General features: G+C 47.5%; 1 protein-coding gene across 2 annotated transcripts in view; it reads right to left on the minus strand.

Annotated features, from left to right (window-relative positions):
* Positions 1-22,102: 22,102 nt before the first annotated feature.
* vari (MAGUK p55 subfamily member vari) overlaps positions 22,103-27,640 on the minus strand; it is a 269,199-nt gene continuing 263,661 nt past the window's right edge. For both annotated transcript variants that reach the window (XM_080276416.1, XM_080276415.1), the window contains exon 12: positions 22,103-23,157. In XM_080276416.1, coding sequence (XP_080132542.1) covers positions 22,981-23,157 — 177 coding nt within the window. In that variant the 3' untranslated portion in view covers positions 22,103-22,980. The remainder of the gene's footprint in view (positions 23,158-27,640) is intronic.

Raw genomic sequence — 27,640 nt, forward strand, 5'->3', positions numbered from 1 at the left:
TGCAGTATGTGAATGTAGTCATTGTACCCTGATAAACCAACTACGTACATGCATCGAGGCTACAAAAGATGACAACTGGCTGGCCCATGTGAAGATCATTCAATGGGGCTGAATTCCTGTCCCCGAGAGGACGGGGTTTCCCCACATGAGAGAATATTTGGCGAATCCCTTCTCCTGCTACCACTACGCCAACACCTGCAACCACCTGCCTCCACCCCCATCACGGACCTTTGCACCTTCTGAAAAGCCGGCTGCACCACTTACAGAAAACACTGGACCTTGGCCCCGACACTGCCTCCAACCCTTTCAGCCCGGGCGACACTGTCGTCATCGCCCAACTTCCCATCCCCCACAAACTCGCCACCCACTTTACAGGACCCCACAAGATCACCCATGTTCCAAACCACTACCAGGTTGTCGTGGATTACCAAGGCACCCCGTGCACCCTCCGAAACCGCCACGTGCGCCCCTTCTGCACACCCACCTCTGCCACCCCGACCCCACACCCTCCACCTCCCCCTGCTCCCGCACCGCCTGTCACTTCCACATACGAGTGCTATGTTTCCTCCTCGCCATCCCCCTCCACCCCCCCTACCACCTCAGCCTCCCCCGCTGCCACCACCCCCCGCACCTCACCTGACATCTCACACGCCACACCAACCTCCCCACGCTCACCCTCACCCTTTCCCTCCGCCGCCTCACCATTTCCACCCGCGCCCACGTGCCCCGCCCACACTGCCACCCCCACAGGACAACCCACTACCATCTCCCCCTCCCCTCCACACCTACGCACGCCCACTCCGATGATCTCACCCTCCACCGCGCCTCCAACACATGCAACAGCCCGTACTAACCAAGCCCACCAACCCCACCTGCCCACTTCCCCACCCACAACCACCCTCAGAACCACCACCACCCGCTCCGGCCGACTCTCACGCCCACCAGCCCGATACACCCATACCCCTACACCTCCTGCCTCCCCCCAACTTCACACCATTATGATACATCAAGCCCAAATCCCCTCCACCTATACTCCCCAGAGACTCGATGCCACATTACCACGGCACAAAACCAGGCCCGGACCCTCAGTAGCCAGCATACAGCCCCCTACCAACACCAGCAACAACACCGACCGAAATGAAGATCAGATGAGCCATATAGGCGCCGACCACCGGCAAGAATCGTCGGCTCAGAGGACCATACCACCTGCTTACCCTCCTCCGGTCAACCCTCACTGACTCCACACTCTTCCTCACCTGTGACGCAGAACAAGAGGAAAATTCTCACACCACCGCTTGGCAAGCCCTACTCCAGCATCTCCAGCCTGCATACGCCATCCACGACACTCACATATACCACCTCCAGCTACGGGGACGTGACTATTTCCAAGGGGAGAGTGGTGAAATGCGTGGCTTGCAATTCAGTGCTCCCGGAAACGAGGTGAGAGAAGAACAGCATAGTGCCCCCAGAAACACGGTGAGAGAGAAACAGTGTAGTGCCCCCAGAACCGCAGTGAGAGAGGAACAGCGCAGTGCCCCCAGAAACACACTGACACCCCTACCTGGACCCCACGGAGTAGCCACACCCACACTAGGGGACCCAATACGACAACGGCATAAGCCAGCCCGGGCCCTGCGCCTTTATAACACCCAACCGTCGCACCGCCACCATACCAGAAGGAGCACACTACCTTCGGGGAGTGGGACTGCCAGACCAGACTGGGGTGGAACTCATATTTCAGTTTCCGACAGCGCCCCTCTGGAGACGGCCAATTGCTGCTCCCGCTTTCGTCAGTCGGCCGAGCGTTGCACTGAAGGTGGTTCCTCCGAGACGGCCTATTGCCGCTCATCTCTTCTGCCTCAGGAGACGGCCAATTGCTGCTCCTCCCTCCTGCCGAAGGAGACGGCCTATTGCCGTTCTGGAAGTGCTGCCCCTGAGACGGCCTATTGCTGCTCTGGAAGTGCTGCCCCTGAGACGGCCTATTGCTGCTCACCCCTCCTGCTGAAGGAGACGGCCTATTGCCGCTCTGGAGGTGCTGCCCCCGAGACGGCCGATTGCCGCTCCTCCCTCCTGCCGAAGGAGACGGCCTATTGCCACACTGAAGGTTCTGCCCCTGAGATGGCCTATTGCCGCTCACCCCTCCTGCTAAAGGAGACGGCCTATTGCCGCTCTGGAGGTGCTGCCCCCGAGACAGCCGATTGCCGCTCCTCCCTCCTGCCGAAGGAGACGGCTAATTACCACTCCAAAGGCACTGCCCCTGAGACGGCCAATTGCCGCTCCCCCCTCTTGCAGAAGAGACAGGCCAATGGTCGCTTGAGAGGTGACCAGAGGCGCGCTGACTCCCCCACACAGCCACGGCCTATTGCCGGGCCCCACGGCCAGAAGGAGGTGTCGACATCGCCCCTGCGTGAGACAGGCTCCCGGCTCCCCAGCACCAGAGAGACCCCGCAAGGCCTAACGGCTTCCCCTGGCCTCCGGTCTCTACGCCTGGCCCTGGAGAAGACTCACCTGTCGGGCCCTAGTACAGGACGGTGCCGCAGCCCCCACCTGAAGGTGCCCCTTGATTCTGGGGACCACAGCCCTCAGCCTCTCCGGGCCCTCCCCAGGACCCCCGGGCACAACCTCTCCACGCCCAAGAGACGGCGAAAGACCTCCACCTCCGGCCGAAACCGGAGCCAGAGACTTCTGGACCTGTTTGGCCTCAGCCCTGAGGTCCACACCCCTAACCCTAGCCTGGAGACTACGGGCCCTTGTGCCACATGCAGCCCTGGACGTGAGAAGACGTCCCTGCGAGCCGTCCCATGCCCTCTCGGCACGCCCTTCCTTGGCGGTGCCCCTAGTCCGACAGAACAGACGCCGGCGTGTCTCCCCGCCGCCCCCACGACACGAGTGAATTATGTCAAGTGTGGTATTGCCCCAGGACTAATGAAGGAAATTATGTTAAGTGTGACGTTGCCCTAGAAAACAGGTTACAGTGATATAGTGACTTAATGTATGTCACATGTCGGGGTGAGTGAAATCACGGGCGAATGAGTAAGAACGAGTACAGTGAGTGAATTCTGAGGAATCCGACTCATAAGTGACACCCTTATAAGAAACCAGTAAGAGCTCTTCCCCTGAGGAAATCTCTTCTTGTGAAAATATACCTATGTCTCTTGTTACTAGATAACAATAGAGAAGTGAGAGTAATATCCTCCTCTTTATATTACTGTAAACACAGTGAATATCTAGTGTCCCTCTACTCCCTCGCTTTCTACAAAACCTCCTCCCCATAGCTAACATAACGTAAACGAGAGATAGAATCAAATGTCAAAACCCCTTTGCTATCAGGTGATACCAAGAGTGAATTAATAATACTTATCCTTTCCCAATATTGCCATAACTCTGTTCCGGCTCGTCACGAGTCCTTCCCCTCCCCCCCCCGTGTGAACTCCCTCTTCCAGCGCTCCCACACGCGCCCGTGTTCCCTGTACACCTGTTCGCTAGACTTTCTGTATTGGCAACCGTATTGATTAAGTCAGTATCCTGCGAGATACTATTATCCTAGTTAAGGTTTTATTTCTGTGTCATTTATTGTGTTGTAATAGCTGCAGTTTTTGTCCTGTGTCTGACTGTGGTAATATACGTGTAAAAGGTTATTGCCTGAAGTTTTTGTCCTGCCTCTTATTGCACTAAGCTCCGGTCTTGAACGAGGACCCCGCTACACGTTAGGTGCTTTAGGACCGAGGAGTCGGGCTTTTTTCACCTAGCATTACACTTACAACCTTCAAGTCCCAAGCAAGCTCTCGGATGCTGTATGCGCCAGATCAGCCTCCACAAGAGGAGAGGACTCCACTGGAGCCTCCAGTCTTGCTATACCCCAGGGGAGCAGCGGCACAGTAGAGGCCACTGGACCTACTGTGGGTGGAGTGACTGCCAGTTCTTCACCCTTTGCCACCCACCTTCGAGAGCCAGCACGTCAGCACGTCCCACAGACGATTCCCCAGGAGGGAGGCGGGTCTGGAGGTAGACTCCTCCAGAGCCACCTAAGTGGGATAGACTGCCGATCGTCTCCTGAGCTGCCCCAGACCCGGTGACGGGAGGCCAGAGTCCCCCGTACCTGTGGCATTAGCCAGGAGTGCTTGCCAGGCCTCCCCCTCCCGTCATTCCCGGGACAGGTGCCCCAGCCCCAACAGCAGAGGGACAGAGTCCGCCAGACCTGTGGCGTTAGCCTGGAGAGCCCACCGGGCCTCCCCCTCCCATCATTCCCAGGACAGGTGACCCAGCCCCAACAGCAGAGGGACAGAGTCTTCTGGACCTGTGGCAAACACCAAGAGTGCCCTCCTGTTGTCCTCGGGCTCAGCACCCGAGGGAGCATCCTCCGGACCTCCTCTCGCCTATGTCCCTAGTAGGAACCTAGGCAGTGGCCACTGGGTCTGTCTGGCCGAAGGAGTGCCCGCCAGGTCTCCCTCTCGCACCCCGGTCCAGAGTTCTGGTAGGGACCGTCAGGCCTGCCAAACAGGGAAGCAGACCGCTGGCCGCTCCCCCTCCATGACCCTCAAGGTTCCTACTGAGAGTGACGCCCCTTTTTTTTTTTATGCAAGGAAGAAGGAACCAAAGGCCATGAGCCCGCAGTAACAGATCCCTCCAAGAGAAAAACAAAATACAACAGAGAGCCAAATTCAAGATCCGATCATTTTGAGATGCCTGGACACACTGCGTTTGAAAGACTGGAGATCATAGGCAGCAGGAAATACAGACAGAGGGAGACAGTTCCAGAGCTGACCTGTTGCATAAATGAAAGACTGGGAGTAACGGTTAACTCTTGCATTAGAGAGTTGGACAGAAAAGGGATGAGAGTTTGCTGCCAGACGGGTGCTACGCGCCCGTCGTAGAGGTGGAGGAATGCAAGCAGACAGTTCAGAGGAGCAGTGACCATTAAAGTAGCAATAGAAAAGAGATAAAGATGCAACAGTGCGGCGAAGAGACAGAGGTTGAAGGGAGTCAGTAAGAGGAGGAGAGTTAATGAGACGAAAAGCCTTTGACTCCACCCTATTGAGAAGAGCTGTATGTGGGGAGCCTCCCCACACATGAGAGTTGTACTCCACACAGGGGCGGATAAAACCCCTGTATAGAGTCAACAATTGTGCAGGGGTAAAGAAAGAGCGGAGTCGGCTTAGCACACCCAATCTCTTGGAAGCAGATTTTACAAGAAATGTAATATGATCTTTCCAAGATAAGTCCCGAGTAAATGAAACCCCAAGCATGTTCAAGGATGATGCAGGATTAAGCTGAATATTATTAAACATTAGTGGGTATACCTGTGGAAGATTTTGTCGGGTTGATAGGTGTAAGAACTGAGTCTTAGATGCATTAAAGACAACCATATTATTTTAACCCCAGTCAGAGATACGAGCCAGGTCAGACATTAGGTGTGCCATAGCCTCATCCCTTGTTTCTTGAAGTAACTGTTGAGATGGGCGTTGCGGGAACCGAATGGAAAGGTGAAGGGTGGAGTCATCAGCGTATGAGTGGATAGGGTTAGATGTACAGCTTAGAAGATCATTGATGAATAAAAGGAAGAGAGTTGGTGATAGGACAGAGCCCTGAGGAACACCACTGTTGATAGATCTAGGAGAAGAACGATGGCCATCTACAACAGCGGCTATAGAACGACCAGAAAGGAAGCTAGTGATGAAGGCACAGATAGAAGGATAGAAACCGTAGGAGGGCAGTTTGGAAATTATAGATCTATGCCAGACTCGATCGAAAGCCTTTGAGATGTCAAGTGCAATGGCAAAGCTTTCGCCAAAGTCCCAAAAGGAGGATGACCAGGAGTCTGAAAGGTAGGTGAGATGATTGCCAGTGGAGCGTCCCTGACGGAACCCATACTGACGATCGGAAAGAAGGTTGTGATAAGAAAGATGCCTTAAAATTTTTCTATTAAGAATTGACTCGAAAACTTTTGAAATACAGGACGTTAAAGCAATTGGACGATAGTTGGAGGGTTGGGAGTGGTCACCCTTCTTTGGGACTGGCTGAATGAGAGCAAACTTCCAGCAAGAACGAAAGGTACAAGTTGACAGACAAAGGCGAAAGAGTTTGTCTAGGCAGGGTGTAAGCACAGAAGCACAGTTCTTGAGAACAACAGGAGGGACCCCATCAGGCCCATATGCCTTGTTAGTACTGAGGCCAGTGATGGCAGAAAATACATCAACTGAAGAAATTTTAATGTCAGCCATGAGGAAGTCAGAGGGGGGAAGTGATGGAGGAACAGCACCGGAATCGTCTAAGGTGGAATTGGAGGAGAAAGTCTGTGCGAAGAGATCTGCTTTATCAGTAGAAGAAATAGCTACAGAACCATCAGAGTAGAAAAGAGGAGGGAATGATGATGAGGTAAAGTTGTTAGAAAGATTTTTGGCAAGGTGCCAGAAGGAGCGGGAAGAATTCGAGTTGGAGAGTTGAGAGCATTTAGTATGGATGAAATTATTTTTAGTAGAGCGAAGAACAGACTTAGCACGATTCCGGGCAGAAACGTAAAGATTATGTGATTCAGGGGTGGGTTGGCTCCAGTACCTTTTGTAGGCCTTCTCCTTGTTGCGGACAGCATTAGAACAAGCGTGATTAAACCAAGGCTTTCTTGCGTTAGTCAAAGGATATGAGAAAGGAATGTATGCTTCCATGCCCAAGAGAATAACCTCCGTAATGCGCAAGGCACACTTAGATGGCTCACGGCCATGGAAGCAATAATCATTCCAGGGAAAATCAAAGAAGTACTGCCTGAGGGCCTCCCAGTCCATGGCTCCAAAATGCCACAGACGACGTTTCCCTGGAGGGTCCACAGGTCGTACCGGAGTGATAGGACAGGTTAAGGTAATAAGGTTGTGATCGGAGGAGCCCAACGGAGAGAAAAGATTAACAGAGTAAGCAGAAGGATTAGTTGTGAGGAAGAGGTCAAGTATGTTGGAGCTCTCTCCAAGGCAGTCAGGGATACGGGTAGGGTGCTGTACAAGCTGCTCTAGGTCATTAAGGATAGAAAAGATGTAGGCTTGTTCACCAGGTGGATCCGTGAAAGGAGAGGAGAGCCAAAGGTGGTGGTGAACATTGAAATCTCCAAGAATGGAGGTTTCAGAGAAAGGAGAAATGTACAGAATGTGTTCCATCGTAGAAGTAAGATAGTCGAAGAATTTTTGATAGTCTGTAGAATTAGGGGATAAGTAAACAGCACAGATATATTTAGTCAGAGAATGACAGGAAAGCCGAAGCCAGAGTGTGGAGAATTCAGGAACACGAGAGCAAGATAAGACGTTGCGTATGTATACACAACAGCCACCTTTGGTTTTGAAATGAGTATAGAGAAAGTAGGAGGATACAGAAAAGGGTTTGCTGTCAGTTGCCTCAGACAGCTGAGTCTCCGTTAGAAAAAGAAGGTGAGGTTTAGAGGAGGAGAGGTGGTGCTCAACAGAGCGAAAGTTAGATGAAAGGCCGCGAATGTTGCAGAAATGAAGAAGAAGAGAGTCAGACAGTGGTTCCAGGCACCTCGAGTCGTCACCGGGAGAGGGGCAGATGGCGGGGGCATTTATGTTCCCCCCACCTGGGGACTCCGAGGCTTGATAAATCGACGCCATTTTTGGTGAATTTTGAATAGGAAGTGTAGTGTGTACTGTGCATGTAGTTTGGTGAAGATAGTTAGAGAAATTTGTACTGGAGAGCATGCTGGCCTACTCTCTGTGTAACTGAGACACTGAAAAAGTTCAGCAAAGGGGGATGGTCAGGAACTAGTCCTGAGGGCTGATGAAACGGGAGCTCCAGCACTCCCTGTCATCAGCTTTCCATCCTTGCTCAGCCCACCCCTCCTGTGGTGGAGCGAGGCTCCCCTCTCCCCGTCCCTCTCCTCCAGAGAGTGGGAACTGCTCCCTAGCAGGTACCCCACCTGAGACCAGCCAGGGTGAGATGATGCCAAGGCCAGATGTCCTGTCACTGCAACTCCACCACCGTCCTCGACAGGCGCTGACGGACTCCCCCAGAGTGAACGGCTGCAGACCACCCCTCTAAGGTTGTAATTCTGTCCCCTGGTGATGTTAGTATCTAAAAGCAGACCCCCCATCCCTTTCCCCTTGCTTGAATCAGTGAACTTGCAACCCCAGGGGAAAACTCATGTTGATAGCCAGTGCTGGTACAAAATGGGAGGCCCTGGTCGCTTTCCCCTAGTGTGACTCCCCCTCTTTGCAATACATGACAAACTACCTCTGAGTATTAGTGTTGTGTCCCTGTCCCCCTGTTGTCATATACCACCCCCCTTTGCAGTCTTACACCTTACACACCGAGTGTCTGCAACACGGATTTACTCTCTGTGACTGACCTATGTGAGAATTCTATGTAATCATAGTGTTCTTTCTCCCTGTCATGCAAGTAGATTGTAAGTGATATATTCCCTCGTCCCATGTCATGCAAGTGCAACATACAGTAAGATAGCCTAGACCCCGTCTATGTCACGCAGATGTGTCATAATTAGTGTAAGGTTCTGTCTATGTCATGCGAATGTTTGTGGAATGGGAATGTGCTTCCGTCCCTGTTACGCACTGTAAATTGTACCAGGAGTGTTATATGTATACAGGAACAGGATATGCCTGAACTACTGTATGAACTATACGTGTATTGTAAAGTGAGATTACTCTTTGTAAGTGAAGATACACTTCTTATGTTGGTCAATATTCTGTATGAACTAGGTGGGGACATTTAGTGTAAGGCATATCGTTCCGTGTCAGCTAATATTCTGTATTCTCTAGGTTTGGTCACGGACTGTAGCGTGTGATATATTGTAACCCAGCTTATTGTTAATATACGTGTATCTTTGTTTAGTCATTGTTTGGACTTCCCTCCTTGTCTGTTTACTCTGACCCGGTCATGAACAAAGAACCCAAGGCCCGCACCATAGCTGGTCCCAAGAAATCGGTGAAATGCGTGAACTGCAGCATAGTGCCCCTGGAAACTCCCTGACACCCCCACCAGGACCCCAAAGAGGAGCCGCAGCCGAACTGTGAGACTCAGTGCAACAACGGTACAAGTCAGCCCGGGCTGTACGCCACTATAATATGCAGCTGCCTCACCGTCGCCATAGCAGGAATCCGACACTATCTTTGGGGAGAGGTACCACCGGATCAGATCGGGGTGGAGCTGTCTGTCCAGCTCTGGTCAGCGCCCCTCAGGAGTTGGCCTGTAGCCACTCCCGCCTTCCTAAGGAGTGTGCCAGTAGCCTCTCCGAAGGTGTCTTCCCTTTAGGGACGGCCTGTAGCCGCCCGCCCCTCATAAAGGAATAGGCACACTACTGACCTGAGGGTAATCAGAAGACGGCCTGTAGTCGCTGCCGCCTTCGTTAGAAGGTGTCCTTCCAGGGACGGCTGGTAGCTGCCCTACACCCCCTCCTGCAGGAGTCGGCCTGTAGCCACTCCCGCCTTCATCAGACGGCCGGTAGCTGCTCTGAAGGCGTTGCCCCTGAGTCAGCCTGTAGCCGCTCTGCCCCCCTCCTACAGGAGTTGGCCTGTATCCTCTCCCACCTTCGTCAGACGGCCGGTAGCTGCTCCGAAGGCATTGCCCCTGAGTCAGCCTGTAGCCGCTCCTCCCTCCGACAGAAGGAGACAGCCTGTAGTCGCTCTCACCTTCGTCAGATGGCTGGTAGCCGCTCCGAAGGCGTTGCCCCCAAGTCAGCCTGTAGCCACTCCTCCCTCCGGCAGAAGAAGATGGCCTGTAGTTGCTCCCGCCTTTGTCAGACGGCCGGTAGCCACTCCAAAGGTGTTGCCCTCGAGTTGGCCTGTAGCCACTCCTCTCTCCGGCAGAAGGAGACGGCCTGTAGTCACTCCTGCCTTCGTCAGACAGCTGGTAGCCGCTCCAAAGGTGTTGCCCTCGAGTCGGCCTGTAGCGGCTCCCCACCCCTCCTGCAGGAGTCAGCCTGTAGCCACTCCTGCCTTCGTCAGATGGCCGGTAGCCACTCCGAAGGTGTCCAGAGGAGCGCTGATTTCCCCTCCCAGGCCACGGCCAGTAGCCGGGCCCCAAGGCCGGAGACAGGTGAGAGCAGTCCCGTCGCCCCAGCATGAGACAAGAATCCAGACCCCCAACGCAGAGAACGCAGAAGAATCCCAGAGAGGCCCTAATGCCTCCCCTGGTCTCTGCTCCCTACACATGGCCCTAGAGAAGACCCACCTGACGGACCCTGATTCGGGTCAGTGCTGCAGCCCCTCCCTGATGGCACCGCTTGACTCTGGGGGCTGCAGCCCTCGAGTACTCCAGGCCCTCCCCAGGACGCCCAGGTGGGACCTCCCTATGCCCCGACGGCAGAGGACCTCCACCTCTGGCCGAGACCTGAGCCAGAGATTTCTGGACTTGTTTGGCCCCAGTCCTGAGGGCCACACCCCTGTTCCCAACCAGGAAAGTACGTGCCCCTCAGCCACCTGCAGCCCCAGATGAAAGAAGACGCCCCTGTAAGTTGTCCCGTGCCCTCTTGGCACGGCCTCCCCTGGCAGCGCCCCAGTCCCAGCAGAATTGTCGCCGGCGTGTCTTCCCACAGTCCCACCGTATAGTGACTCATGATAGTGTGATATTGCCCTAAGTTATAGTGTAACAGTGATGAAGTGACATATTGCACCCCGAATATCAGGTCAAGTGTTTATGAGAAGTTGGAATGGGAATGAAATATACTATGGGGCAGAATAGTAATAACAAGTGCAGCGTCTAAGTGTTGGTGAACCAGACTCATGGTGTGACGCCCTTATATCAAATCAGTGAGATACTCAAACCGTGGGATTCATATTAGTAAAATATCCATATGCCCCTTGCTACCAGAATATAGTTAATGGAAAGTGTTATTAATACCCTCCATCTTATATTACTCTAAATGAAATGCGTGAGCTACAGCATAGTGCCCCCGGATACTCACCGACACCCCCACCAGGACCCCATGGAGTAGCCGCAGCCGAACCACAGGATGCAGTGTGACAACGGCACAAGTCAGCCCGGGCCGCGTGCCCCTATAGCACTCAGCCTCCTCATTGTCGCCCTAGCAGGAAGACAACACTACCTTCGGGGAGAGGGACTGCCAGATCAGATTGGGGTAGAGCTGTCTGTCCAGCTCCAAATAGCGCCACTCAGGAGATGGCCAATAGCCGCTCCCGCCTTCTACAGGAGTGCGACCATAGCCGCTCCAAAGGTGTCTTCTCTTTAGGGACGGCCAATAGCTGCCTGCCCCTCGTAAGGGAATCGGTATCTCACCGACCTGAGGGTAATCAGGAGATGGCCAATAGCCGCTCCCACCTTCGTCAGAAGGTGTCCTTCCTGGGACGGCTGATAGCCGACCAACACCCCCTCCTGCAGGAAACAGCCGATAGCTGCTCCTCCCTCCGGCAGAAGGAGACGGCAAGTGGCCGCTCCCGTCTTCGCCAGACGGCCGATAGCCGCTCCGAAGGTGCTGCCCCCAAGTCGACCGATAGCTGCTCCCCCTCCCTCCTGCAGGAGATGGCAAAAGGCCGCTCCCGCCTTCGTCAGATGGCCGATAGCTGCTCCGAAGGTGTCCAGAGGTGCGCTGATTCCCCAACTCAGGCCATGGCCAATACCCGGGCCTTGGCGCCCTATAGTTGCGCCCTTGGGCAGCCACGGCCAATAGCCGGGCCCCACGGCCAGAGAAAGGTGAGAGCAGTGTCACCGCCCCAGCATGAGATGTGTGCTCAGACCTCCAGCGCAGAAGGACCCCAGAGAGGCCCTACAGCTTCCCCCGGCCTTTGCTCTTTACGCCTGGCCCTGGAGAAGACCCACCTGACGGACCCTAATTCAGGTCGGTGCCGCAGCCCCTCCCTGATGGCGCCCCTTGACTCTGGGGGCCGCAGTCCTAGGGTACTCCGGGCCCTCCCCAGGACGCCCAGGTGCGATCTCTCCACGCCCCGACAGCAGAAAACCTCCACCTGAGCCAGAGATTCCTGGACCTGTTAGGCCCCAGTCCTGAGGGCCACACTCTTGTACCTAGCCCGGAGACTACGGGCCTCTTCGCCACCTGCAGCCCTGGACGAGAGAGGACGCCCCTGCGAGTCGTCCCGTGCCCTCTCGGCACGCCCTCCCCTGGCGGTGCCCCTATTCCGGCAGAGTTGTTGCCGGTGTGTCTCCCTGCCGCCCCCACCATATAAGTGACTTATGTTAAGTGTGATGTTGCCCCAAAATTTGTGTAACAGTGATACAGTGACTTAGTGTATGTTGAATACCAGGACAAGTGATATCACGGGACGGATTAATAAGGACGAGTGCAGGGACTAAGTTCTGGTGAATCAGACTCACGAGTGACGTCCTTGTATAAAATCAGTAAGACTCCTAGCACGAGAGATTCTCCTTAGTAAAATATCCAAACATCCCTTGCTACCAGGAAACAGTGGAGAAAAAGAGTTATTAATATCCTCCCGCTCATATTACCATAAACATAGCAAACTCTCGGTGTCTTCTACCCTCCTTTAATAAATTTCCTCTCATCAGTCAGTGCTTATGTAAGAACCTGGACTAGCGATATAATCAATTGTCAAAATCCCCTTGCTATCAGAAAATACTAAGTCAGAATCCGTAACATCAATTCCCTCCCAATATTACTATAACTTTGATCTGACCCTCCGCGCGTCACCCCTCGTCCCCCCCCCCCCCGTGTAAGACCCACTCCTACACTCCCCCGTGTACCATGACCCTGTATTCCAAGTACACCTGTGCAGTAAACCTAGAGTGTTAGCATCTGTGTCTGTTAAGCTAGTATCCTGCGAGATACTAAATATCTAGTTAAGGTTTTATTTTCTGCCATGTATTGTGTTGTATTATCTGCTGATTTTGTCCTGTGTCTGACTAAAATACCAGCCACCGCCGGACCACTCACCCCGCCACCCCCCACCCCACCACTGAGCCACCACCACACCACCACTGAGCCACCATCACACCACCACCCCAGGAGGACACCACGGCGGGGTTAGTGACCCAAGACAAGAGGGTCACTAGGACACCTATCTCCAGAGCCTCTCTTCCCTGCAACTGTCACAACACCAGGTGAGCGGCAAGAGGCAACGACCCTGCAGGCAGGGCAACCCTCAGCAGGTTCGAGGTGGGGCTGATCCAGAGTCAGTCCCAGGCAACACCGCGGTACGGCCACTGTACGTACCGGGGAAGGAGCGGTCACTGTACTCCCTTCAGTTGTTTCCCCCTGTGACACCGCCATTACGGCCACCGTACGTGAAGGGGGAGGGAGTGGCCACCGTACGCCCCTCAGCCACAGCCAACTCTGGGGACGGCCTTGGGGCGTTAGTTATTGAATGCGCCCCGACTGGCAGAGAGAGGAATAGTGGAACCACGATCACGGCCACCGTACGTGACAGGGAGGGAGTGGCCACTGTACGTCTCTCATCCACTATTGCCTCCTACTACTGGAGTAACACCTCAGTTACTTCCCGAAGGGCAGGCAGGCCCATGGCTACGGCCTTTGTACGTACCAGGGTAAGAAGACCCTCGGCTGTGGCCTCTGTACGTACCGGAGAGGGCGCTGCCCCTGTGCACCGTTCTTCTGCCTTTTCCTCCTACAGGAGTAACACCGCGTTCACAGCCACCGTACGTGACAGGGAAGGAGAGGCCACCGTACGCCCTTCGGTTACTTCCTGGCAGGTAGGTGGGCACACGGTTACGGCCACAGTGTGTGCAAGGGTAAGCAGACCCTCGGCTACGGCCTCAGCACACACCAGAGAGGGCGCTGCCCCTGTACACCCCTCTCCTGCCTTTTCCTCCTTCGGGAGCAGCACCACCAGCACTGTCTTAGTATGTGCGGGGGAAGGAGCGGCCACCGTACGCCCTTCAGCTGTGAGCCCTAGGAGTCACGAAACCGCGTTCACGGCCACCGTACGTGACGGGGAGGGAGTGGCCACCGTACGCCCTTCATTCTTGATTCCAAAGGCCCTCCTGAAGCAGGAGGTCCCTTGCGCGGCCGACCCCTTTCCTCTCGGCTGCGTGGGACGCCCTTTGTCTCCCAACAGGAGCAGTTCCCCGGAGGTGCTGTCGGAGTGGTGGCGTGGCCCAGTCCAAGCCCTATCACCTACCCCTGGGAGGTCCCTGTCCCTGATGGACACCCGATTGAGGTGACGCCGCAGTTCACCCCTGACGGCGCTTTCTCCTGCAGGCGGCCACAGTCCCCAGACTCCCAGGTCTGGCCAGCAGCCCCCAGGCCCAGACAACCCAGGCTCCCTCTTTCCTCGGAGCCAGAGGCGCCAGGCCCGCCTCCTGCAGCTGTTCGGCCCTAGTCCCGAGGGCCACCTCCCAGGTCGAGGCCCCCAGACCGGAGGGCCTCCCTGCATACCACCGACACGGTCCCAGTGTGAGGGCAGCCGCCTCCCAGGTAGAGGCCCCCATATCGGAGGGCATCCCTGCACCCCAACGACGACTACGACCCGGGCAGTGACGCACCTGTGGGCAGTGCGTTGCCCCAGGCAGGAGGGCTCCCCGTAGGACCCCTCTCTCACACCCAGGGTACACAGCAGGTGATACCCAGGGAAAATACGGGTGCATAGTGACGCCAATAATGCTAATGCAGTGAACAATCAATACAGAAGTGCACAGTGACAAATGACAGAGTAAAGGCTCAAGTGATACGTAAGTGACTAAAGTTACCCACAGTGCATAGTGACCCGGTACTTGGCAGAACAGAAAAGACCAATAACTATATACAGGAGGACTTATAGAAATCGTGAGTTGAAATAAGAGGTGTGCGGGACTCATCAGAAACTTGTGAACTAGTGCTACTGCAACTAAGTGACTTCCGCGAGTGTTGCGACCCGCACCCTACCCACTTATGGTAATATTCATTCCCCCAACTCTTGGTCACGTCCTCTCCTAGTGCAACGAACTTAGTATATAAAATGCCATCTCTGCCTAGGAACAGTATCTGGGTAATATAATATTAGAACCAAATATCCATGTACTTGTGAAGAGTGACATATTGTGAGTGTAACTACAATCATTTGTATTAAAGGCTAATTCTGTGTTTCCTGTCTCTACACATATCTAATATCTCTTTGTATATATTGTCACGGTGTAAGAATTAAGACAATAGATGTGTTGAGGTGTACTGCCTGGTTTTTATGTCCTGTTCCTTTGTGGGTGCTTTACTTCCGGTCCAGAAAGAGGACCCCGCTCAGTCGCTGGTGCTCTTAGGACAAGAGGTCGGACTAAAAACACCCAGCATAACATTGGCCATATCTTGATACCCTAAAGGTTTTATGTTGATAGTTCAAGCTGTTCATAATCTACAGTGGTGCTCAAGGTGGCCGGTAAAATCTATTGGCCTTTGGCAGCCATTTTGCTGACCGTGACCTTGACCCTGACTGCCCATTTTCTAAATCGTCTAAGATTTTGGCCATATCTTGATACCCTGAAGGTTTCACATTGATAGTTTAAGCTGTTCATAAGATATAATGGGAACACACACACACACACACACACACACACACACACACACACACACACACACACTGACAGACACACAGAGGCAGGCAAAAACATTATCGCTCCGCCTTAGTAAATGCGGGCAATAACAAAAGTATTCGGGACCGAATCCTAATTGCCCACCAAATATTTTGTTGGATAAGATAGTCACCTACAAATCAAATGTGAAATAATTTGTGAAACTCTATGAAATTCAATAACTGCATTTTGCAAAGGCCAGTCCATATTAAAAAGTACATGGCAACTGGCATTTGGTCGTCTTTGATTAAATCCTCACGAAAAGTAATAGGCTTCTGCATATCCACATAGCTACTATTTCCTGAAGGTCTGGTGAAAATTTGTCCACGACTTTTGGAGGTATGTTGGGGGACAGATACTGTACACACACACACACACACACACACACACACGCACACACACGAATATGAGGACCTGGCAGAAAGTACGGTTCAGAGTTTAAGAGCATTACTACATAAAATGGAAGAGAAATCGGAAAGAATTATACTAACTGGAGATTTTAATACAAATATAAATTGGAATACTCAAGATATAATAAGCCAAGAAAGCTGTTGGGACCAAAAGCTCCTGGATCTCGTGCAAGAGTTTTTCCTAACGCAACATGTGAGGGAAACCACCAGAAAAAGAGGACTCGATGTACCTTCAGTGCTAGATCTCATATTTACTAGGGAAGAAAATGGTATTGGCAGTCTAATATATCACCCTCCACTCGGCAAAAGCGATCATGCAGTACTAGATTGCAACTTCAGGATAGCATATGACATAGTTAACAGCAATTAAAGTTACAAAAAGAGCCTAAAATATAAAAAGGGAAATTATCATGACCTGAAGAAGTATTTCTTAGAAGTTGATTGGGAAAATGAGCTTAGAGGACAAGATTTAAATGCTGTATATAAAAAACTCTGTGAATTTTATGAAATAGGAGTCCGGAAGTACATCCCACAGCACATAGAAGCAGATAAGAAAATACAGAAATGGTTCAATACAGAATGTAAAAAATCAAAAGAAAGAGGAGATTTGTTGTGGAATAGATACAGAAGACACAATAGTGAAAAGGCATATAATAATTACAAACAGGCAAGAAACGATTATACAAGAATAAGGAGGGAAGCCCAAAAACAGTTTGAGGAGGACATCATAAATAAAAGTAGTGATCAACCGAAGCTATTTTACAGCTACATCAGAAGCAAAACCAAAGTAAAAGATATAATACAATCCATTACGGACGAGGGAATCACCTATACACAAGAGAAAGATATTTGTGAAGCACTAAATAAGAATTTCCAATCAGTTTTTACAGAAGAAAAAAATTTTGAGAGGGACTATGTGGAACATGCATGCCCACACATACTACCAGATATACAAATATCAGAAAAAGTAATACAGGAGGAGTTAAGTAAATTAGACAGAGAAAAGCAAATGGTCCTGATGAAATTTCATGTTGGGTACTACGAGAATGTGCAAAGGAGTTAAGTAAACCATTATTTTTAATTTTCAAGAAATCCTTGAGTCAGGGTAAACTACCTGATGTTTGGAAGAAAGCAAATATTGTCCCCTTATTCAAGAAAGAGAATAGACAAAATCCACTCAACTACCGACCAGTATCACTGATCAGTGATGTAAGCAAGGTATTAGAAAAGCTTATAAGAAAAGCTTGGGTAAATCATCTAGAAGAACACAATATGATAACAGAAAGACAGTTTAGTTTCAGAAAAGGAAAATCATGTGTTACTAATCTGTTGAGCTTCTATGACAGAGTAACAGACACAATACAGGAAAGAGAAGAATGTGTGGACAGTATCTATTTAGATTTCAAGACAGCATTTGACACAGTACCACACCAAAGACTTTTATGGAAACTACACCATCAAGGAGGAATTCAAGGCAAACTGTTTTGTTGGATGCAAGATTTTCTCATAAAAAGAGAAATGAGAACAGTACTAAGGGGAAATTACTCATCATGGAAAGAAGTGACTAGTGGAGTACCACAGGGCTCAGTGCTGGCACCAATCATGTTTTTAGTGTATATAAATGATATAGACAGTAACACTGGAAATCAAAGCTATCTAAGTAAGTTTGCAGATGATGCAAAAATACAAAGGAGAATTACTAACACAGACTCTTGTAAAGAAATCAAGAAGAATTAAATAAACTTCATGAATGGAGTAATACATGGCAAATGGATTTCAATGTGGACAAGTGTCAGGTAATCAAGTTTGGTAAAAGTGGAAAAAGACCTGATTGGGATTATACGTTAGGAAATAAAACCCTACACACATCAGAAAGAGAGAAAGACCTAGGTGTGATTATCAAAAACAGACTATCTCCGGCTGACCACATCAGCGAGAAGGTACGGAACATGTATACACTGCTTGCAAATATGAGAATAGCGTTCACATACATAAATGAAGACATGCTAAGAAAGATAATAACATCATTCATCAGACCAACCCTGAAGTATGCATCAGTAGTCTGGAGTCCTCATCTCAAAAAACACAGAGACAAGATTGAAAAAGTTCAAAGGGCCGCTACAAGATGGATACCAAGCTTAAGGGATCTAAGCTACGAAGAAAGACTAAATAAACTGAATCTACCAACACTACAGGAGAGAAGGAAAAGAGGTGACATGCTAATACTATATAAATGCATATCAGGGAAGGAGAAAATAGACATAAATGATTACTTAACATATGGGGAAGCATCAGCAAGAGGACACTGCAAAAAAACTGCATAAGAAGAGAGGTGATAAAGGCGTGAGGAAATTCAGTTTCCCAAATAGAGCAATTGATCAGTGGAATGCATTACAGAATGAAATAGTGTGTGCCAAAACAATTCACAAATTTAAGGATTTGTACGATAAATATGGTTTAAAACACGTGACAGTACGAGCTTGACTCATTCCTGTAAAGATACAATTAGGTAAGAACACAAACTATATCACCTCGCCTTGTTAGTGGAGTGCAATGATTACGGTGCAAGTGCACAACTATAGTGCTGTGTGCAATTAAGTGGAGAAATAAGTTTGTGTGTGAAATACTTAAACTTGTGACTTGGAAAACACCGCATCACTCTCCCCCAGCCTCGGGAGGGGTGCCCATGGTGATGATTTAAACAGCCCTAGCTCTTACTTCGGGAGGATTGCAAAAATTGTCTTTGAACTTTTATGTTACGTGGCCCTTGACCCCGTCCCTTAGTGAATCCATGCTAAATCGATCTCAGTATGATATATCTCAGTATGTGATCTGTTTTCAATTAACGTAATCCCATCGCATACCAAGGCCTGACTATATCAGGTTTCCTTTTCCCCTACTTCTCCTCCTCCACCTCTTCTTCTTCTCTCTTTTCTCTTGCTCCTCTCCTTATGTTTCTCTGTTTTCTCCCCATCTCAGTTTTCCGCTATCTCTCTCTTTCTTTTTTTTTCTTTTTTTTTTTCTCTCTCTCTCCAACTCCATTTTCTCTCATCCCCCTCCTTCACTCTCCTCTCCTTTCTTCTTCCCCTCTCATTACCCTCCCCCTGTTCCATGCAGGATATCAATAATGTGTTAAATTTTAGCTTTATTAATTTCTCTATAAAGTCAACTATAAAACTGATGCATATGTATCCTCACATAATGGATGAGCTGACCTGGTAGATTAAATATCCTGAACTGGCAGTATGCATGACCAGACATTGTAGACATAACCTGACTCTGCTGTACACTTCAACTTTATCTTGTAAAATGCATTAACTAATCTTGCAATATACAGTACACATCCTGATCCTGCAATATCCATACAACCTGATCCTGCATTAAAACATGATCTTTATACTGTACATAACCAGAGCTTGTAGCATCAATAAACCAACCTGATAACACATGTAACCCAATTTTTGTGTTCTCTGGCCACCAGAAACCAGTGAAATCTTGAGCTAGAGATGTGCACAAGACAGACTTCCAAATTTAATCCAAAAGTTACTCTGGTGCGACACTCTTGATCCTAGGCAACTGTATAATTTTGAACCACAACCGAGTAACCTGTTTCAAACAAAAAAGGGTGGTAAGCACCACCTGATGCTTAACAGAATCAATAACACAAAAACTGAGCCATATGAATGAGGCTTAAATTAATAAAGCACGAGAAGAGGGAGGAGCGATTTATAGAAGAGAAGAATTAAAAAGAGAATGAGTGGGGGGAGGGGGAATGCATCAAAGAAAGGAGACAAGGAGAGAGTGGGAGAAGGAGGAATGTACAAAAGGAGAGACAGAATGTTGAAGGGAAAGATTGAGTGGAAGGATGGGGGATGTATGGAAGAAGGGAATGACAGTGGAAGGAGGAGGAATGTATCAAAGGAGTGAGAGAGAGTTGAAGGAGAGAAAGTGTAAGGAAGAGGGATTTACAGGGGGAAGGGGTTTAATAGGCAAAGTGAAACATAAAATTGAAGCTACTAAGAAAAAAAGCTTAATAAGAGAACTGGAAAAACAGTGGTCCATAGTCTATATTCACATCAACACAAGTACAGCAGTCACAAGCCTGGCTCACCACATCTCAAAGACTAATGCTTTGCTGGAAAGTTTAAGGACCAGACTCACTAACAGACTTAGCCATCTTCTTCTTCTTGTAACTCAGATTCATTACTGCAGAAAGAAAAAGGACTGTTAAATCTTCCAATGTCTTTGTTCTCTTTGCTAGTCTTAGTTCAGAAAGGACAATTATCATAAGCTTTTTGTTTTGCTGTATGAACAAGAAAATGAGAATGCAGCAACTTCCTGTCTCTTGCTTCCTGAAATCAAAACATGACATGAGAGGGAACTAATTTTAAGATTGTTCTTGAATACATACCCAGTTCAGTCATAAGCCAGTCCATACCAACTAAGTGTTCACTAAAGGTTAACCTGGCTTCTGAATACAGGTGACTCTCCATTAACCCCTTCAGTCTGGGAGAAAACCAGTTCATTCTTGTTACTGTTAAATAATTAACAGTTTAGGAATGGCATTCCACCTTCAAAAGGATAAAAAGGTTCCACTAAATACCTTCATTGTATTAGAAATCTGAAAACTATATTCTTGCAACTGGCAGACAATTATATTTTGCTGAGGAGTAGCCTCTGTCCCTAAAGGATTACACTGGATAGTTGTGTTTACTAAAATGTCACCATTAATAGAACATGGGTTTACATCATGATAAGAAAATACAATTAGTTCTGCTGTACGATACATTCTATGTCATTTTACAGGAACAGGGACAATGAACATTACTAAGAAAAGCTGCTGCAGTGAGGGCACACCTGGTATGAAGGTTGACTGTATCTGCTAATACCCTGCAACTAATGTACCAGCCCTCCATGGCACCATGCACTGTACATACTTTGCCAATGAATGACTTTGATCTATTCAGGAAGGAGTAACAGTATAAGCTGATATATTTAATGAACTCCCTTACCAATTATGCCAATATCTACATCCACATTCATAATACTCACCTGGTTCCTCATTAAGTTTGCTTAAGTACAGTACATGAACAATACTGTCAGCTGCAACATATGGCTAGATCTGTCATCAAGTATCTCTTTGTAACTGTACTGTAATCAATTATAATACAAATAATAACAAACTCCTTTCATTCAGATCTAATATACCATTCTATGCATTAACACAGTCCTCATGTTATTGTCTGTTACTGAGATCAAAGCCCAAATGAGGGAATCATACCCACTCAACACAGTACTAACACCACAGAGCTGCCATCAGTCAATGCAGACAATGTAATATCACTGTTAAACTGCAATTACCAGCACATATAGTACAAGTTCCCTTTCCTTCTTGCTCTGACACATCTTTCCTCTTTTTGTAATCCGTTCAGTATGATGCAGCTAGAGAAAGTGAATACCTGACTCCATGCTATCCTAAAAAGACATATAGTCACTTCTCCTTCAATGTCTGTGGATCTGTTGTTTAGCTTCACTGGAGGGTTTAGTCCTGAGTGAGATGCATGTTTGCCTCTTATTGTCAGTGGCAGGGGCTGGTGTCATGCCGAGAAGTAGGGGTCAGTGGGGTGGAAATATTAGACTGAAAGAAGAAGATAGAGAATAATGAGTATGTGTGAGATGCAGAGGAGTCGGAGAAGTGATGTGCTCAGTGTTGAAAGGTGTGCGTGTTTTGCACCAGACTGGGCGACTTTTGCAGATGATTTGCGCTTAAATTTGAGGTTGCACCTTTTGGGGCAATTGTGGAAATGATTGGGCAAGTATTGGGCAATTCTGTCATGGAGATGGCATTCATGTATTAGTGTTGTGATGAGAATGGAGCAGACTGAGATAGTCTGGGCACGTGGAGAGGACGGAGGATAACAACTGGGTGCAGAGCATAAGAACTGTGAACAGTGAGGATAGGGTCGCAAGAGGCACACTTAAAAAGACTGGGACCTCAGGGATAAGGAACTTAACTGAGAGGCTGCTAGAGACAGAGCAGCATGGAGAGGCACCATTAGGCCACCATGGCCAACACATGCTAGCCAGTTGGTGCCTTTATAAACAAAGACCCTTCACTATGATGATGACTTCTGGTTTTATTCATGCTACCCCGATTATTCTTTTTCATTTTAGGAGACATCCCCTGCGCAAAGGAGTATCAGACAGATGATAAACTACGGTAATACAATGTGTCAAAGAATACTGAGGGAATGCTGGAGTGTTAAGACAGGTTTAGATATGTCAGAAGGAGGAAAGGAGTATTAAAGGGCTAAGAGAATGACAGCACTTGGGTGCAGGTTGCTGGGTGATGTAGCAATGAAACTACTGCTGGTCTATGACTAATCTGTGAGTGCGGTGATGTCATCACATGACTACCGTCTGTGAAAGTCAGATAAACAATGGTATTTGTGAAAGTAATGTGAGCAATGTTAGTAGTGAGTAGTGTTGAACTTGATGAAAGCAGTAGTGCTATTCAGATGTCTGGATTCCTCATCATAAATTTTGATTGTGCTGGAAGACTTTGGAAAAGTGACAGGGTTTTTGTATCACTGTTACATTAGGAAATCTGATATAAGACTACAATACAAAATATCATATTAAAGCCACTAATGGCACTGTAATCTGATGCAGCACAAAGGTGGCTCCTTCATATTTTCATTTTATGGTAGCTTTTCCTGATACCAACTATGAGAGCTATCTAATGACATCAGAGCTGGTTTTAGGTGTCAGTGTGATTGTAGTATTCATAGTAACGGCTGTAGGCATTGTGTTGTTGGTGATGGCTGTGGTTACAGTATCAAATTTAATAGTAGAACTTGTATATTTATAATGTCAATAACACTGTACTGCACTAATACACACTTCTTTACTCAGAACACAGAGTAACAAGACTTCCACAACTGAGTGGGAATTAGGCCAGTTGTTGAATGGCAGTGTAGGGACCCACTAAACTCCTCAAAATTAGTCCATTCAAGATCTGTGAATCTTGAGGATCCCTGTAACACACACCCAATGTGCTGGACCAAGGGACCTAGTACACCCAAGTGACAGGGACCCACTGAGGTTCAGCAGCCAAACGGTCCAGAGCTTCCATGATCTGGGTGAATGTGTCATTGAGGTCATTATTTACAATAACCAGGTCAAAGTACTTGTCATAAGCACGCTGCAGCTTAGCACTCTCTTCCAGGGTCCGCTTGAAATCATCCTCCTGTGGGAGATCTCTAATCAGTACACACAGTTCCAGCAAATAAACTGCATAAGTTCACAAACACACACAAAATTTTTGCTACGGCTAACAATTTCTGATTACTGCAGACAAATGCAAGATAATCATAAAGTTATCTAGATTACTGAAAGTGGAACAGGCAAGATCTCTGACAGTAAAACCTGTAAAGAAGCAGTCGCAGTGAGTGGTTTGTGCAGCATTTTATGGAGTCTTGAGTGTATTTATTGTTGACCATATACAAAGAGATATTGTTTAAGTGGTGAATGAGCTAATAAATGAATTCACACGTGGGAACACAGGTGCGAGCATGAAAAATTTATAATTACTGCAGAGAAACTTATACAGTAGAAGGGAACAGAATATTAACAGCATTCACATAATATTTTAGGTTACATCCATGTATTAATCTATCCATATCTCCAACAGTTTCTTTTTTCATATGATATTAAAACCATGCTCCAGTAATAATTATGAGGAACACTGATTCAAAGAATGCAGTTACTTTATTTATAATACTTATTCACAACATAAGAAAAAGTATTCTCACATTCCTATTCTTAAAATAGCGTCACAGCTGTCAGCCACACATGAAAGTAATATCACTCAACCCTGCATACACATTACATTGCACAAATTTCTTTGCAGACATAAAGTCAATCACATTACAGGATTATAATAAACAAAAGATTAGTTATATCAAAGCACTGTACTCTACTGCATATGAAATACTTATAACAATGCCTTCACTTGCCCTTCCAACTGTTCACAATCCATGTCACTAGTTACAAAATTAAAATACTAATGACTAAGCACAGTACAGACAAAAATAAAAATAAAGTCAGTCGTCATAACAGATACTGATTTTAATCTCTGCAAAACCATACCTCTAATATGACACAGTAATATTTGCATTGTATACATAAGGAAAGAAATCTTGATAAGATCCTTACATTCTCATGATACAGGCTTAGTGCATCACTTAAAATTTAGCCTGATCAGCTGCAATAACATCTGATATCTTGGCTTCTTAGCCCTTTCAGAGCAGCGATGGCTGTTCTTATTTTATTTTTGCAACCTCCAGACCATGCTAGCACGTGTACATCTTTTCACTTGATGGCAGCTTTCCATGTGATCACAATCTTGAACCATTTCCCTTCTTAATCTCCCATCTTGGAGGTTCACATATGTACCTTGGTCTGCCTACAGGCACCCCTCCCTCTACATTTCTACCTGTGACTCACATCAAGCAGTCACTTTTATCTTCTCAACATATTCAAACCAACCCTACCACTTCTTCAATATCTCATGTCTCCCTCGCAATAATCCACCTAGCCATCTATTGCCAGAAACCTTAGTCCAGTAAGGAATGGCCACAAACAAATCACCTCAATGTCGCCCTGTCCCTCACCATTTCACTGCCCTCCCCCCAGCTCACACATCCCTCTCTCATATACCTCTCCACTCCATCCCTCCACCTCATCCTTGGCCTCCGTCTCCCTCTCCTCCCCTCCATCTCACTCACATACACTCTCCTCATTAGTCTCTCATTCTCCATCCTCTCCACATGGCCAAACCATCTCAATGTATTGCTCCCAATGCTTTCCATCACATCCACATCCACACCACAAAGCTACTTCACTTCCTCATTTATCAGTCTCTCTCTCCATGTTCCACATGCTCCTCTAAAGTAACTCATTTCCACTGCTCTCACTCTTGACTTGTGTCCTTCCAACAAGGTCCAAGCTTCACTTCCATACGTTAGAGTTGGTATCACAATACTATCATGCAGTGACTTTTTTATTTCCATGCTCTCTTCCCTATTTCTTATCAATGGTTTCAAAGAACCAGCAACCTTTCTTCCTTATTGTACCTTTTCAGGCACTTCATCCTCCAAATCTGCATTATTGTACCCTTTCAGGCACTTCATCCTCCAAATCTGCATCCTTACTGTACTCATCACGCTATCCAAGCACTTTACTGCACTCACATTTTCCAATTCCTCATCATCCAACCTCACTGTGCATTCAGTGACTTCATTTCTCTCAAAGATCATAACTTTACTCTTCCCTACATTCACCTTTAGATTCTGTTTCTTATACACTTTCCCAAACACATTCATCACGCCCTGCAGCTCCCCTTCATCTTCGCATACCAATACAGTATCATCTGCAAAACAACAACACAGGAAGTTTCCAAACGCTGCCTTCTCTTGTAAGGGTGCCTCCAACATCCACTGCACTTGTATCTCTTTTATAACCCCGTCCATAAACAGATTGAACAACCATGGAGACATGATCCAACATTCAGACAGAAAAATTCACTCAGTTCACTATCCACACACACTGCAGCCTCTGCACCCTCATACGTATTCTTCACGGCATTCATTAACTTCCCATTTACTCCATATATTCTTAACATTTTCCACATTCCTTGTCTACCCACCCTGTCATATGCTTTCTCCAAATCCATGAAGGCCGCATATGACTTCTTTCCCTTCTCTGGAAACTTTTCCACTAGAGGGCTAAGGATGAATATCTGATCTACACAACCTCTTCCCTTCCTAAAACCTCCTTGTTCTTTTCCAACTAATTCCTGTTATTTCTCTAACTCTGTCAATAAGTATACTACTATATACTTTTCCTATAACACTAAGAAGACAAATACCCCCTATGATTACGACTCACTTCTTTTTCCACTTTTCCTTTATACAGGAGATTAATCATACCTGACTTCCAATCCTCCGGGACTCTAACTTCCTCCCAGGCCAATCTGCACATTTTCCATACCCATTCTACTATTATCTCTCCCCCATACTTCATCATTTCACCATACGCTCCATCAATTCATGAGACTTTTCCCATTTTGACGTTTTTCATTGCTTCCACTACTAAAGTACTACTGATCTCTTCTTCCTTTCTCACCACCCTCCTTCTCCCAGCCATTCCCCAGCCACTTATGCTCGCATTACTTTCATCTTCTATGTTTAACAGTTCCTTGAAGTGCTCTCTCCATCTGTTCACTTATTCTCCCTTTTCCATTATCAATCTACTCTTTTTATTTTTTAGTCCCCTACTAGCTTCTTTATCACCCTGTCTAACTCTCTTTAATTCTTTCCAGAACATTATCTTACATTCTCTCCACTGACACTTAAGTCCTTTCAAATTCTTCATCCACTTTCTTCTTAATCTCTTACTAATCTTTTTGCCTCTTTTCCTCTACATTTAACTCTCTCTTCAGTCTCTCAACTTCCTCCACGCCTCTGCTTCCCATCCACTCACTATATGCTTTCTTCTTTTGTGCCACAGCTTGCCTCACCTCTTCATTCCACCATGCTGTTCCTTGCACTCCCTTTCATCTTCTCTTCACCCCATACACAACCTCACATGCAGCACAGATTTCCTCCGTGAATATCTTGTATAGAATGGTTCCTCTTTTTTCACTGCCATACAGTTATGCAGAAAGACCTCCCAACAGTATTATTGGTTACAAAATATCCTTTGTTCCAATGAAGAGTATACTGTACTGTAAACAATCTCCATTAACCCTTCAGTATAATGCATGCCATAGTTCACTCTTGACACCTCCAAAAATTTTTCTTCAGCTTTGTACAGAGTAGCTGGGTGATTAACACTGCTAGCTGCAAAGTTGCTGGCCCAACTGCACCCGGGTTAAAATCCTGGTTTGGGCAGCTGCTGCTACTTGACTTGGGTGCCCATCCACCCTTTGAAGATACTGTAGTGGGTAAAATAGGTAGCTACCTACAGTAACACTTACAGGAGGTAACTGTTGTAACTTGGATGATGTAGCACCCCTGTATTCCAGGACAGTGTGTATAACATGGGCATAAGCTATGAAGATGAGCGCTGCAGCTTGGGTCTTCCATCTTTTAACAGACATATCACAGTGAAGGAGTTAGCAGCGAACAATCTTCAAACTTACCTCCAGAAATCCCAGAACTAAAAGTCTTATATTCAAAGCTTACACTACATAAGGGAATGCAAGCCTCAGATTTCTGATGGACATTTGTGGAATGTGTTGTGTTATTAGATATGATCAGCCTGTATCCGACAAAACAAGGAGTAGTTAGTACTGATACTGAGAGATAAAACTTGTTTTATATTCATCGTGTATTTCAGAAATTATAATGAAAAAGTAAGGCTTGTCTTCCTTTCATGATTTTAAGTCAGGTATTGTATATAATGTCATCAGTCCTAATGAAGTTTAAAATGTGTGTAATTCCAAATGACTACTACCTAAACATCTTTGCTTTGTCAAGCAAGTTGGCATCTTGTATGTTTCACTTCTGTAAGTTTGTTGTTATATACTGAGTTGCATTAGATGACTTACCATAGCTCCACCACTGTTAAATGGATTACAGACTAATTCAAGGATGTGTTCCAGAACATCATAGCTTTTTCTGTTCAAGTGGCACTATATATTGAGAGAAACTGGCATATCAGCATAA

Source organism: Coenobita brevimanus, chromosome 65 (genome assembly GCF_032717465.1).
Source record: "Coenobita brevimanus isolate Jiangsu-jjx chromosome 65, ASM3271746v2, whole genome shotgun sequence".
Classification (NCBI taxonomy): domain Eukaryota; kingdom Metazoa; phylum Arthropoda; class Malacostraca; order Decapoda; family Coenobitidae; genus Coenobita; species Coenobita brevimanus.